This window comes from Ascidiella aspersa, chromosome 6 (genome assembly GCF_963924565.1).
Source record: "Ascidiella aspersa chromosome 6, kaAscAspe10.2, whole genome shotgun sequence".
In the NCBI taxonomy this organism is placed as follows: Eukaryota; Metazoa; Chordata; class Ascidiacea; order Phlebobranchia; family Ascidiidae; genus Ascidiella; species Ascidiella aspersa.
The window spans coordinates 23875401-23890088 of record NC_139452.1 but is presented as its reverse complement, the minus strand read 5'-3'; the positions used below and the strand labels follow the sequence as shown (position 1 = coordinate 23890088).

The window sequence follows — 14688 nt, the reverse complement described above, 5'->3', positions numbered from 1 at the left end:
CAATGCATGAGATACTGCAACATCTGTATTTTGAGAACGTGTTCCAAGGTCAACAAAACCAACCATTTGATCTGTTGTTGCATCATACACGATGTTTTCTTTAACTGTAATCATTTAAAAGACGATCCACATAAGCGTAGTTAAAACGGATTCTCGAGAGAAAATTGTTATGCGCTCATGCGACAGATTTGCAGAGATTCTACTTCCGGCAGGTGGGGAGAGAGGGCAGGACTGTTACTAAACCTGTTGTTACTGTAAACAAGCAGAACGTTTGCGTCGTAAAACTTGTGTGAAGTCAATTCGTGAATTGTTAATTGGAAAACAAATAGCCACCATTTAGGTACAAAAGGCAGTTGTCTTATCAAAATAGATGTCAACCATTCAAGATTGTGATGAAAAATCGAAACGGTTGCTAAAGCACGTGAAATCAGCTGTTGAAGATGTAGCCGCACAACTTTTGAACGCTGAAGAAGAATTGCAATTCAGGTACAAACGTCTAGTTGACATTTACGTTTATTTAAAAACATATTTTGGTTGTATATTTCAGTTCAGTCACTCATAAATATGGGTGTGGGTTGGTCAAGTATTATTATACTTAATATTTAATAATATTGTTTAACCCACCCAACAAAGCTAAACACCTTAACCCAAAATACTGTGCGCGTCGTAGGATTCTAATTAGTAAATGTTTTAAATTTCATAACACTAACATACATTTGGATATCATATTCATGCCAGTTTACATGCCTAATTAGTACCTAATAAATAAAGTAAGAGGCTATTTGCCTGGCGGGCTTGTTACAAAACTTTGAAATTTGCACTGCCGCACTGTAACCGGATCAGCCAAATACAGTATTGCTAAAGCCATTAACAGTAGTGCAAAGTTTATTAAACGGTTGGGAAAACTTCAGCACTGGTCTAGAATTTTGGTTGGGTTTGGATCCATAGGTTAAACAATATTATTAGATAATAAAATAATAATCCCTAACCCACCCCCACCTAAACACTAACCTACACCCTAACCCAAATAATGCACAGAAAAAGGTGCTTCTTAATTGCAAACTAATTCTTTAGCCGTTTACCGAACTTAGAATTTCAAACTCGGGGGCCGGCCCTTTCTTCCATATATGGAAATGGATTGGTAACCATACTTTGAATTTTAAAGTTGAGTAACGGGTTGCCGGGAAAATAGCCTCTTCGGTCTATTTCATAAATAAAACAGTGTTAGAGTAATAATTTATACAAAGTCTTCTGTTTAAAACACTTAAAAGTTAAAACATATAACAATCAGTAATGACATTTTTAATTTGGAATTATATAACAAGTTTTTACACTTATATTGCAGTCAGAGTGAACTTGAATCTGAAAGTTGCGACAATGTAAAAACTTCAGGTTAGTAATAGTTTTGTACCATTTGGGTTTTTTGTTTGTAAGGACAACGACTTAAAAGTGTTTTAAGAAATGATTTAAATATGTGTTTCACCAAACACTACATTAAAAGGTTTACACAAGCTATATTTTTTCTGTAAACCTTTTTAGAAATGGTTAACAAGGATGAACAAACAGCTCTTTTTGATGATTTGGAAGAAAAACAAACAAGGTTTGCAACATGATTATAGCTTCAATATTGTATTTAGTGAACACGTTTTTGTGCTAAATTTGTATTGGTGTATCTGGTTTATAAATGGAGATAAACCAACATATTGGGTAATGAATAATACTGGCTGGGACCTACCGATATATCCTACTGGTACGGATAAATTTTGGAAGATATTTTTGATAATATATAAAATAACACTGAGCTCTTTGTTGAAAGAAACCAATTTTTATTTTTTTTTATTTTGTGATTTGCGTTAATGTTTATGTTTACTAATTTAACAGAGTTTGGTTGTTCAGCATTATGCAAAATTAATACAAGTGCAACATATTTTTATTATACAATAGACAAACACTAAGCTTTAATAACTTGAAGTCACATACTTACCAGTTTGTTTAGGAATGTCCAAACAAATTACTTTTACCTGTTGTATCCCCCAAGGTAACATGATGTTAATTAGAAAACCTAAAAACAACTCTTTTCAGAACTGAAACAGCACCCAGAAGTAACAACTGTACTGACAGGGATTCCATTATGGAAGAAAAAGAACACCATGCAAACTGTAAAAAAGAGAACAGCATTACTCCACACGAAGCAGCATTCAGAAACAGATTGGTTGGCTTTGAAAGAAGAAGCAGCACCCCGAAGGTGGAAAATGCGACAACAGGGCACACAAAGAGATCTGGTTTGAAAGACCGCAAGCGTCAAACTCTAACATCGGAGAAGAGTGATGGAGTCTGGAGCTTAGAATCGAAGTGGGTTGCATGAAATAGGTTAAAAATATGCCATATGACAGTGTTGTAATGACTTCAGTCATTGACTTGAGTCATTTTGTCAAATAACTTTGGATTAAAGAAGTGTTTTTTATTAAAAATTGTCTCAAGTTTTGCACTATTAAAGACTTTTAGTGCTGTATATTGCGTTTGTGTTATTTTTTAGTTAGATTGTCGCTAATTATTATTGGACGGGTTTACCGATTTTAATAGTTTAAGAGTTTACTTTTATGCCAATGACATGACTTAAATTGACTTGCTCTCATAATGACTTGACTTGGGCAACTGATGACTTAGACTGAGACTTGACTTGTTATTTTGGAATGACTTGACTGGAACTTTTAAAATGACTTGTTTACAACACTGCTATATGGTAAAACGGAAAAGGATGAGAAATTAAAATAACCCTTGTAACTTGTGAAAATGAAGTGCCAGTTTGGTTTCCTGTAAGTTTTTTAAGATGTGTTGGTTTATTCATAGAACTTCCCCCGCAGAACGCCAACAATAAAGTTTTTTTTAAATATTTTTAACTGTATTGACAAACTGAAATGAATATTTTGTATTTTAAGTTTAAGCATCTTGCTGGCTGATTTTTGTTTGAATCTGTGACACTGTGTACATTATAAATGTATATTAATAATTTTTTTGCAGACCCTCTGCGCTTGCCCAGTCCCAAGTGGACAGCAGTACTGTTGATTTCCACCTTGTTGAAGCTGTGCTGCCAAAAAGTAGAAGATCCCTACGTGTAGGTTTCAAATAACATTAAAACATTTATTTTCAACTTTTTTTGAATATAAGTTAAATCTGTTCTGCCATTTAAACAAATAATAAAACTTATTTATTTATTAAATGACATTCCAATACAGTAGTAAACTTTGGGTTTAAATTAGCCAAGAGGTTTTCAAAGTGTGTGAATCAATGCTCCAGTTCGATTTTTTTAATTTTTCAGGGGCGTGTTTAAATAAAATGTTTACAAATATTGTTATCCCCTGCTATGTGCGTTCAAATTCATTTGCATGATAAAAAAATGCACCAATCAAGATTTTGTGGTAATAGAAATAAGTAAATCAATAATAAATAGCGAAATTCCTGTTGCTGGCTGTGTCACAGACCCAACAAAATCATTCTAAAGGCATTGCATGTTTTAAGTATCACTGGGAAGAGATGTTCAATGTACAATCTCAAAGGATTCTGGAATATTAGGTTTTGAATGTAGAATACCAAATCTGGAATACAAAATTCTGGTATATTTTTAATTAAATAATTAATTTCTTTTTAATGTGGGGAGGTTTTTTTTTGTAATATACCCTTTATGAAAATCAGTTGTTTAAATTTCCGGTTGTTAAACTTATTTTTTTACCATTAGAGTGAGTGTAATGCAACACGATGAACTGTGCACAAATTGGGTCCGTTTAATAGAACATTGTTGTGTTTTAGTTCTACAAGTGCTGTTCACAACTTCTTGTAATGCGTTTACCATTACTTAAATAAGTAACCCCGTAGCGCATTTTGTCTGAGGCTAACGCGTTTTGCAAAGGATTGTTGCTTTTGCAACTTAACGCATTAAAGGAAACTGTGGACTCTACACCTGGCATTGCACGCTAGTCGCTCATACATTAACATTTGATTGACACTTAATGAAAAGGCGAAGGTTATCGTCAAGAAATTTGTTGCCCGAAAAATTCGCTGACGTCGCACTAAATGGCTACATTTAAAGCAAGCACTAAAAATGCTTCGTAACAGCGATAGGCCTTAACCTTAACTTGTAAAACGAAGGAATCATAGCGGTTCAATTCAAATTGCCCGATATAAACGTCATGGTTGAGGCCTAATATTCTACGTGGAACATCCCTACCACTGTGTCAGTCGTTAAAGTTTTTCATGCTGGGTATGAATTAATTTTTTTTAAATTAAATATTTTTTAAAATAAACGTGAATTTACATAGGGTCATATGGAAGACTGTGATCAAAATGATGATGAATTATCTGATGGCGAGTCACACAGCGTTTTTACCATTGCCAAGTTAGTGAGCAACTTGAATGCGGAGAAAAAGAAATCAAACGAGGTAATTAAGTATATTTGCATGACATTAATATACATATAGCATATTCTCAGAATGTAGTGTAGTACAAACATTGTATGTTGTACGTTTGATTGTCTTACTCAGTGATGGCTAACCTAGACACTTGCCTCCATTGCGGCGCTTAACGCGACTCATGTGTCGCATTACAATGACCACATCCTTAAAAATAACGATAAAGCGTAATCCCGATCATAACAAAAATATCCAATTCCATGAAAAAAGTACAACCAGATTTATGTAAATTTAACATAGCAATGTTTTTTTATTGATTGATAAAGTTCAGGCAGGTTGCCTAAATTAATTTATCGTTTTGCAGCTGGAAGAAAGACTGAAGTCCTTACAAAATGAATTGGATGCGACTAAAATAGAGCACGAATTGGAAGCAGCCGAACGTAAAGAGGAGGAAACCAGTAAAGTTGCAGGTCACTATCTTACTTTTTTTCACTTCCGGCAAAAAATGGGTCGCTTAAAAATAAGTCCTATTACCAGTTTCTATTCATTTTTTTACGCCAGGTGAAATACATCTGGTGGCAACTTTTAATACATAGATCCTATGAAGTTCCATTAATTACTAAAGAAAGACTGATATATCGGAATACCGATAATAACGGCCGATATATCGGTATCGGTAAATTTGAACCGATATATTTGCCGATATTTTACTATAAACATATTATAAAGCATTTCCCTTAAAAACAAATAAATTCCCGATTTGTTGAACTTACAAATTTGCCGTTTGCTTCAATTCTTATGCCTAAATGATTAAACAGTACAGTTTGGTTAACTGTGTTCAGCATCATGTAACTTAGTTGATATACAAAATAAAAGTGAAAAAAATGAAAGCAATTTGCACTTATTTTAACTAATTAAAAAACGGTATAGGTATCGGGTTTTACTTGACTAAAAATGAAAAGCTGGTATCGGTATGGCCCAAAAATGTGATATCGGTCGATCTCTGTTACATACCGACTCAAAATTGTTGTGCTCTACTTAAATACATAAAGACTGTTATTCGAAGATGCTGCTTGCCCACCATTCTGTTTCCAAATGGGTTTCGCAATTGGTTTTGGCAGAAGCGAGTTACTGATTTTTGCCATGTTGTTGTATTTTAGGTTTGGTCGAGGAGATATACGCCGCCCAGAAAGACCGAGAGGCAGCCGTTCACGCTCGAATCAAGCTTGCCACACGGGAACGAGATGAAGCACTGTTACGGGCCAAAGCCTATGCTAAGGATGCCAGGTTTGCCATTGGACTCGGTTTATTGCGTACTGACTTCAGTATGTTAAACAGTGCACTGCGCATAAGCAAAAAACAAACGATTAAACGCCACAATATTGTAGTGGTAACTTTCAGTGTTGTAATGACTTAAGTCATTGACTTGGCCTGAGTGCACTTAAGTCTATGTTTTTTGGGCTTGACTTGGCTTCTTTTAGACAAAAAATTTAAACCAATGTTATTTGACACACATAAATTGACACAATTTAAATTACGCTATTTGTTTTTAAAACATTACTTAATTATAGAATTATTATTTTTCGTGGCCGTCGCAAAAAATGTTATCTTTCAGTCTTAGCTACCGATAAAACACTAAAATGCTAAATTAAAAAATACTATCCTTTCAGATTTGGCAAACAAGACGAAAACAACAATTCCGTTCCTGATGCTGTAAGTCAATTTATCGTTTTTTGCAGAATAAAACATTCCATTTTCCGTCTCTTGTCTGTATTGATGTAAATACGTTAAGACTCTCATTATATCGAGTCTTTATTTTTGAATGTCAGTAACTTATTAAACCACGCGGATGGTGACATATAATACCTAATAATGTTATAAAATCAATTAAATTGTGATATTACTCTCTGTTTTATTAAATAGCAATGCAAAATGTAATACTATAGTGATTGTAACAGGCGTTGAGAAATAGTTAACCAACTTTTCGTCTAAGAATTAAATAGATAATTAAAAAATATATACCGGGATACTGCAGCCCGTTTAAAGTAAAACACCTACAACCAGGGTTGTTGAGTTGTAGTCGGGGCTTGAGTCCCGAGTCCGACGTATGCATGCGCAGTACCAAATTCAAAACCACAAAAGCCGCAAACTGTAAAGTGGAACATGTTTTAACTATACATATTGTGGAATTGGATGAGTTAAACGGCACTCATATGAATGAATTGCTGCATATCCCACCATATTTGAATTACATTAAATTGGTGCAATACAGGCTATAAAATAAGCTAATTTTGCCGAAATCGGACTCGGGACTCTGGTTGTTGTCAAAAAACAGCTCCTCTGGCAATTATGTTTCTTCTGCAATGTTTCGGCAAACTATTCAAGCCACCTTCTTCAGGGTGAATGACGTCGACATTTTAATAACATTTTGCCTTGTAACCAGGGCTGGGGAGCCACCGTAAAATAGCATTAGCTCCGGCTCCAGCTCCGGAGCCATCAGCCAATTATTAAATGGCTCCGGCTCCAGCTCCGGAGTCGTAAAACTCAATCCTTTGGCTCCGGCTTCAGCTCCGGAGTAGTAAAACTCATATTCTTTGGCTCCGGCTCCAGCTCCGGAGCCATCAAACACACACCCAATGACTCCGGCTCCAGCTCCGGTGCCACCAGTCACTTATTCAATGGCAAGTTTTTAAAATTGCTTTTGGCTAACTAACGTTGGAGATGGAACAAAATATAATTTCTTAGCTTTAGCACCACAAATTGTAAAATGGGTCCAGCTCCACAAAAATAATAAAAATGGCTCCGGCTCCGGCTCCGGCTCCGGCTCCAGCTCCACAAAAATAATAAAAATGGCTCCGGCTCCGGCTCCAGCTCCACAAAAAAAAATAACAATGGCTCCGGCTCCGGCTCTGGCTCCAGAGAAAATGCTTAGCTCCGGGCTCCAGCTCCGGCTCCGGCTCCCCAGCCCTGCTTGTAACAACAGTTCATACCAGGGGTGTCCAACTCAAACATGCCGACGTGCCAATTTTTATCTTATAACTTCTTCCCGTGCCAAGGTTTAACAACTATTTTTTTTTCTAATATTAAAAGCGCTTTTATGCAAAAAATAAAAACAGTATAATGTTATAATATCAGAAGTAATTGTTAGTTGTCGTAATTACCGCGATTGTTTCAATTGTGAATAAACAATGACAATTGGCTGTATAACAAATTTAGCTTTTTTGACAATTGGCTGTATTTTTTGCGTGCCATTTTTTATTAGGTCGCGTTCCACATTTCAAACGCGTGCCTCATGTTGGACACGCCTGGTTTATACAGTAATGCCACGTTATCACCGCCGAAAAATATCTTTACCGTGGGCAGGGTCTCCAGACCTTACTGGAGATGGTCTGCTCGGCCGAGTCGGGCAGAGCAACCGAGAAGTACGGCAAGGAGGTTGCTTCTCGAATCTCGACCCTCAAGAAAGAGAGGGATCGTATAACCTGTGAGGAAATGGCGGCGGTCATCGGCGAGCGAGATAGCGCCTTGTACAAGGTAGGTACACTTTTACAGTGTTCTGTAGATTAAAGCAGAGCTGCGGAGTCAGTTAAGAACAACCAGAGTCCGACTCCGACTCTACAGCCTGTATTTAACCTAGTTACGTCACTAATACAAGATGTATACATATCAATACACTCATAGGGATGTCATATAATTCATCCACCCACAGTACGTGGTTGGAAAATTTTCTACCACATGCTTTTCCACTTTTTACAAATTTCGACCTCATCAGTTTTTTCGAAAATTGTTATTGCGCATGCGCACATCGAGTCCGACTTCGCAACTTCGATACTCGTCCGATACCAGAGTGGTATCGGTGCCGATCCAAAATCAAGTAGATAATATGTAAATTTAAGCCATGAATTGTCTTCAAACGCTGCGATTTTACTTTAAAAGGTAAATTTATCAAAAATACTAGGTTAAATGAGTATCTAAGCTTTTTAACACTAAAGACAAAAAAAAATTGCATAATAACCTAAAAACCTTTAAACGTTTTTATTTTATTTTTAAAGTAAAAAAAACAACAATGATAATCCCATTTCCCAGCATTAGCCGCAAATTTTAAATGCTAGGTTAAAAAAATGAAATCTTACTTTTTGCAGATGTAATATTATTGTACCTGCTCTGCATTAAATTCTAAAGTTGCTTGTGTAATATACCTAGAATAACTGTAACACAGATTTTAAAAGACTGCTTAAAAAAATGAGTATATAAGTTGAATTTGGCCTACCGTCAACAAATTTATTCGCTGCACAACATGTTTCAAACTAAATACCCCAATTTAAATTGGTATAAATAAGTGTAAATACTGATCAGACGTTTGTGTTAGAAGGAGTTAATATTTCGTCAAAGCGGCTTCGCCAGTTTTTAATTAAAAACAGAAAACCTCTGATTTTAGTGTCGAAGTTTGAGAAGGGAAGTCAAGGCCCTAAAGGAGAGCATCACGAGAAACGACAATACACTTCAAAGTCAAGAAAATCGAGCGATTAAGGTAAGCCATCGCAACTACCGAACACACCTTTCATTTCGATCCAAAGGTTTCACAATGGTACAACTCTGTAGGATCGCGCCTCGATTGTCCACTTAACTAACCAGGGGTCGCCAACCACTGCTCGCGGGTCAGTTCCGGCCGTGCTTAAAACCTTTCATTTCGATCCAACGGTTTTACAATGGTACAACTCTGTAGGATCGCGCCTCAATTGTCCACTTAACCAACTATAGGGGTCGCCAAACTACTGCTCGCGGGTCAGTTCCGGCCGTGTTTAATTAAACCGACCGGCTGCATGTTTTCCTAATCAAGATGAATTAAAGACAAAATTTTGTCGGATGCAATGCCAAAGCAAATTTTGACGTTTGACACTTCATAAAGCCCCCACACGGTTTTTATTGCATAGTTATTTACAGTCCGGCTATGCTTCTCCAGCCTGTATTCCGCCAATACGTAACTAAATAAGGTGGTTATTCAGCAATCCACTTATAGTGGTTTTATATAATTCATCCACTCAAAATACATGGTTGTAAAATATCCACCATATGCTATTTCACCTTTACAATTTACAACTTACCGTTTACGGCCTTACTACAATATGGCACTGCACATGCGCATGTAAGACTCTGGACTCGGGTAGTTTTACGTGATCTTACTCGACTCCCGATTCCGACTCCAGCAAAACAAACCGACTCCTTCGAGTCCCAAATCCACCTCCGACGCCCTGATTAAAAGCCCACTACAGTTTTTATTGCATAGTTATTTATGTTACTTTCGGGTGAGCGTGGTGGCCATTCAATACTACCTAAAAAAAGTTTAATAACTGTAAGCCTACTTTTGGCCCACCCTGTATTTTAATGAAGTTCGACAAAAAATTATATCTCGCCCGCTTTTTGGACAGACACAGCTGCAAGCGGCCGAGGACGAGAGAGACGCGGCGCTCAAAAAGCTGTCAGCCGCACGGGAAGAAATGGAGACTTTAAACGTTTATTACAGGTAAAATTGTAAATGCTTCTTATAGACATGAAAATTGACACAACGTCGATTACAGCCGAACGGTGTGTGACGATTGACACGGTGACACGGAAGTACTGTGTGGTTACAACTACACTTTGTTTATTTTTTTGGTTTACCAGCCATCACTCTGTTTCTTCTTCACTTACACACATACCTTTACGCAGCTAGATTTAATGTAGATCAGTGGTCTCCAACATGTGGGTCGCGACCCCGAGTGGGGTCGCCTAAAATTTTTGTGGGGTCGCCATAACTCATCATATTTCTATACTGTTTTATTACGATTTATGTATTTCGTTTTCTTAACGATGACGTCACACTAACAAACGTGTAGGTGAGACATGCTTTCGTTTCTTATACTAAAAATGCTGTTTAAGCTCTGCCAAATCAATGTTATGCAATCAACGTACCCCATACTCTGTCTATTATGTTATTGAAATCCTCATTTCGTTTAAAAAGCATGACATGCGATTATTCTTATGCAAAGTGGAGCCGCGTTTGCAAAAACTAGCGGATAGTGCGGGTAGGCGCAACCATCGCATTTAATGCAATTTACTGTTGAAACAAATTGAAATTTATGTGTTCGTTCGTTTGTTGAATTTAGATTTTTCTGTTAAAAAAACTTCCTAAAGGCAATCGTTTTAGTGCACGTGCGTAACCACAGTTCTCTGGAAGTGTGTACAATTTACGCATATTCGCTCGTGACTTAGTTTCAGCATTAATTGAATATTTTTATTCGTATATGACACAAATGGGGTCGCAGTGTAAATTCTCTGTTCATTTTATTCAAATTGGGGTCGTTTGTTAAAAAGGTTGAAGACCACTGATATAGATGTTGCACACTGACAATACTGCGTATAGGCGAAGTTTAAGCGAATTTCTACTCACACTACCAGGGCTAAGTCGGGCTCGGAACACTGGTTGTTGTCTTTCCAACCGCAGTCGAACTCAAAGTTGTTTCAAGTAGGATTAGGATCTGAGTAGGATTGGGCCCGTAATTTGTTTGGGCGCGCATGGTGAAAACGTGAAGTCTTAAAATAGGTTTCAAGCATAAGTACATTTAAGGGTAGGGCGACAAAGGCTTTAGAATAAGATGTTAGCAAACAGTCATAAGGCGCCCGGCGTGTTCAGGCTAATAAGTTTTCTCAAAACGGGCTAAGACATATCAGAAAGGTAAAAACAAGACAAACAATTTTGATATAGATATTTTTTTGTCTTAATAATTATAATTAACTTTTATCATATTAGCCCTAAAACATTAAGTCTTGGTTTGTTCAATAATATCTGGTTAAAGGCGATACCCATGCCAATCAATAGAATTGGTACTTGTCCAATACTCCATACGTAATCAATTTGTGCATTACAGGCAGGTTTTGCGATCTATCGTTACATTTATGAGAAAATGTTATAATAAAAATCTGAGTTAAACAGGCTTCCTTACACACAGAAATTTCCTACATTTTACCGTGGTAATGGCGTCATTTTGTTTTGTGACTTTTTGCCTAAAATATCTGTTATCGGCATCGGAGTAAAGTACCAAGTCCATAATAGGCCTTTAAATCCCTATTAGCCGGAGAACTTGCCCATGCCTAAATGCCACTTTAATCGCGCAGCTTCCACAAGCAACTGGTCGAAAGCGGTCGTCTCGGCACCTTCGGCCAGTCGCCGCTCGGAGGGGAGGGCGACGACGCTACCCGACTGGCCCAGGCCCTGAGGGTTGCCCACCAGCATAACGACTTACTGGAGTCCAACGCGAAACGGCACGAAGCAGAAGCCAACAAGCTCAGAGCCAAGAACGAGAGGTAAGTAACCTGTGAGTGTGGAAGTTTTTTTCATTGTCGGACTTGGCTTCCCGAATGAGGCCACTTAAAGAAAAAACATGAAAACATTGAATTATGTGCCAAATTTTAATAAAAATATCAAAGCCATAATGTTCGATAAAATTGACATTTCGCAGTTTACAGACATAAACTGCGAAGCAAATACCTCATGCCATCATCAGTGTAAAAATCCAAATGAAGATAAAATTTTATGTTGCCTTACCGAAAACGGCCTATTTAGGATTGTTGTGCACTAGCTTAAGGTGAGGTTCGAACTCACTACCTTGGCCATACCGGGGCCGTCGCTATACCAACTGAGCTAAAAAGGCTTAGTGGGAGCTGGTCGAAAACCAAACATGACACCGTTGCCCCCGGTTTCATGTACTAGTCATCATTGTCAATAGGACTCTTAGAAGGTTGAAGAGAGTTAGATCACAAAATATAGTAATGTGTTTAATGAATGTTTCAATTTCCATGAAAATAAACATTCCAGAAGTAGATTTCTGACGGTTTAGAACAGCAGGATGGTCTAGCAATTCTAGAATTGAGGTCCTTAATTCAAATGAATAATTTATATAGCACGATTCATTTAAAAACCTTTGCCGGAGAAATATTCATGTATATATTTTTTGCCCATTCTTTATATAGTGTCTCACCTTTGACCTATCAGGAGTTAAGGTCGACATTTGTTTTGCATAGGTCCAGGCGATTTTAAATATCACACATTCCGTGCAAGATTATATGACAATGAAGGAAATATTTGTTTAATGCTCGGGCCAGATTATATTAAGCGAATATCACGTCGTTGGTTAACTATATTTCTGAAAATGTAACGCGACCTTCATTCACACCACTCTAATAAGTCGAAGTTGTCGTTTTTTTTAATTGATGGCAATGCTTTTTTCAAGTTATAACTAAAAAAATAGAATTCAACGTATTAAACTCTTTTACGACTGTGAGTTTTTAGATCTATCTATGGGTATACATAGGCTAACACTTGTCATTTGTGTAGGTATTGTTTATACTAGGGTTCTTAAACTTTTTTAACCGCCGACCCCTAAAATTTTTTTTTTGCCTCGCCACGGATCACGGTGTGCTCAAAAATTCAAAAATGACGTCAGAAATTTACGTCACAATACAAATAGACTATAAATCTGTTGATTTCTGTCCAAAAATGAGTCTTAATGCATTCAGTGCAAAACCGTTTTATTTTTATTAAACTGTTTTCGAAAAATTGATTACTTCTTAAATTTGCACTAATATTTCAATTAGACCTTTATGAAACCCCTAAAACTAGTTCATCTACCCCTAAGGAAAACAACCCTGGTTTATACCCAACGGATGTTTCACATTTAATCCATAAGCCTAGAGCTCACTGATACTACCATTTGGAAATTAAATAGCGGAGCAATTTTTTTATCTATCTACAGGCTTGATCGATTGGTGACGGTTCTTCGCAAAAAGCTGGCCGTCATGGCGCAAAAGTCGGCCAGGTCTCTAATGGAAGCAAGCGGAAACAGCTCGAGAGACGAGTTTCAGGAATAGAGCGAAGTGTGAACCTGGTGTGATTGCTATTCAAAGTGATATACAGTCGCCGAATGTAAAACACGTTTAAACTTTTTTCGCTTATGATGCGACTCGGCATTTTTTGAACATTTGCGAGAAAAAATCCTTGTTTCGCTTATGATGCGATTTGGTAATTTTCGCACATTTTTTTAAATTCAAAAAGACTATCGCGATAACTTTTATTTAGTTTATCAACTTCACTCAAAAAATCACCGATTGCTCAGTGTTAAAGGCTACTTGAAAGCGATAGCTTTGTCCAACATCTTGAAAAAATCTTTGTAACAAATTACATTAAAATTTAAAACGAAAATTACTTTCTGGATTGTGATTAAGTCGAACAAAGTACGCCAAATTATTTCAGTTAACATTTTTTTAACGCAAGATGTAACTATGGTCTGACAGTGACAGTTTACACGGTTTTCATCGCTGTTTTATATTTGAAAACACGTGATAGTAACCTAAATGATGCAACTATCTGTACGTTTAAAAAATGTTAACTATCGCACTCTGGATTACAACCGCGGTATTAATTTGTATTAATAATGCCAATATTTTCAGGACAGTCTGAATATAAAAAAATCTTGGTTTAGGTAAAAAAAAACGCTTTTATTAATATTTTCAACAAGAATTGCTTCAGTTAAACTAAATTTGTATCTATATACGACGGTTGTTCTGACCGAATGTTATGTGACTTAAAATGATCATTGTGAAGCGCACATTTTTTACTTGCCTGTGAAAGTTATTACACAAATCCTTATTTTCCTTACTTGTTGTTTGCTACTGTAATACCTGCTACGCTGACTGTTAATTTACCTAAATTCCCGAATTCGATCCTCTGCTATTTTGTTGATCATTATTCACTGTGCTGCTTGTACGATAGTAGGCTACATCCAATTACACAACTAACAGTTGTATATTTAGCCGTATATATTTAAATGAAATATCGTACTATATTACCTTTATTTATTCGTACCTTGTGTGTGCCAAGCTGATAGTAAGATATCACAGTTTCGCTCGCTAATAATTTAGTCGTTTATTCTCATAGAGCCCACACGTCTTTATAACCCTTATGACTATGGTTATTTTGACCTGGTGATTGTTGTTCAATATGGTATGTACGTCTTTAAAGGGTGTTATTTCATTTTTTTTATTATAAAGTGTCAAACTGAATGCAAAATTGCATCAATAAAATATGTTCAATGTTTGATTTTGCGTTCAAACGGACGGTAAACCAATAAGAAACATGTTAACTGAAAAAATAAAACATGTCATAAAATCGAAGACGCAATTAGACATTAGGAAAGGTTAGTGCTCCGCATCCTATTAGAATTAACATTGGTCTTACGACAGAATA

The 14688-nt window shown here is 36.6% G+C and overlaps 1 protein-coding gene across 1 annotated transcript; it reads left to right on the top strand.

The window, feature by feature from the left end:
* The first annotated feature begins 307 nt into the window (after nt 1-307).
* LOC146140909 (mirror-image polydactyly gene 1 protein-like) lies at nt 308-13313 on the top strand. Its single transcript, XM_083392737.1, has 14 exons — nt 308-486; nt 1346-1392; nt 1540-1600; nt 2083-2352; nt 3022-3115; nt 4317-4436; nt 4771-4876; nt 5567-5710; nt 6091-6119; nt 7770-7940; nt 8845-8937; nt 9836-9930; nt 11562-11750; nt 13199-13313. Exons 1-14 carry the CDS (start codon nt 371-373, stop codon nt 13311-13313), a joined length of 1650 nt encoding a protein of 549 aa, XP_083248863.1. The 5' UTR covers nt 308-370.
* Nucleotides 13314-14688: the final 1375 nt, after the last annotated feature.

Bases quoted from the DNA above. Each gene is read 5' to 3' on its own strand.
- LOC146140909 (XM_083392737.1), top strand. From the start codon at position 371: ATGTCAACCATTCAAGATTGTGATGAAAAATCGAAACGGTTGCTAAAG. The intron at 1,393-1,539 runs GTTAGTAATAGT...AAACCTTTTTAG, and splicing joins CGACAATGTAAAAACTTCAG to AAATGGTTAACAAGGATGAA. The intron at 8,938-9,835 runs GTAAGCCATCGC...CTTTTTGGACAG, and splicing joins AAGAAAATCGAGCGATTAAG to ACACAGCTGCAAGCGGCCGA.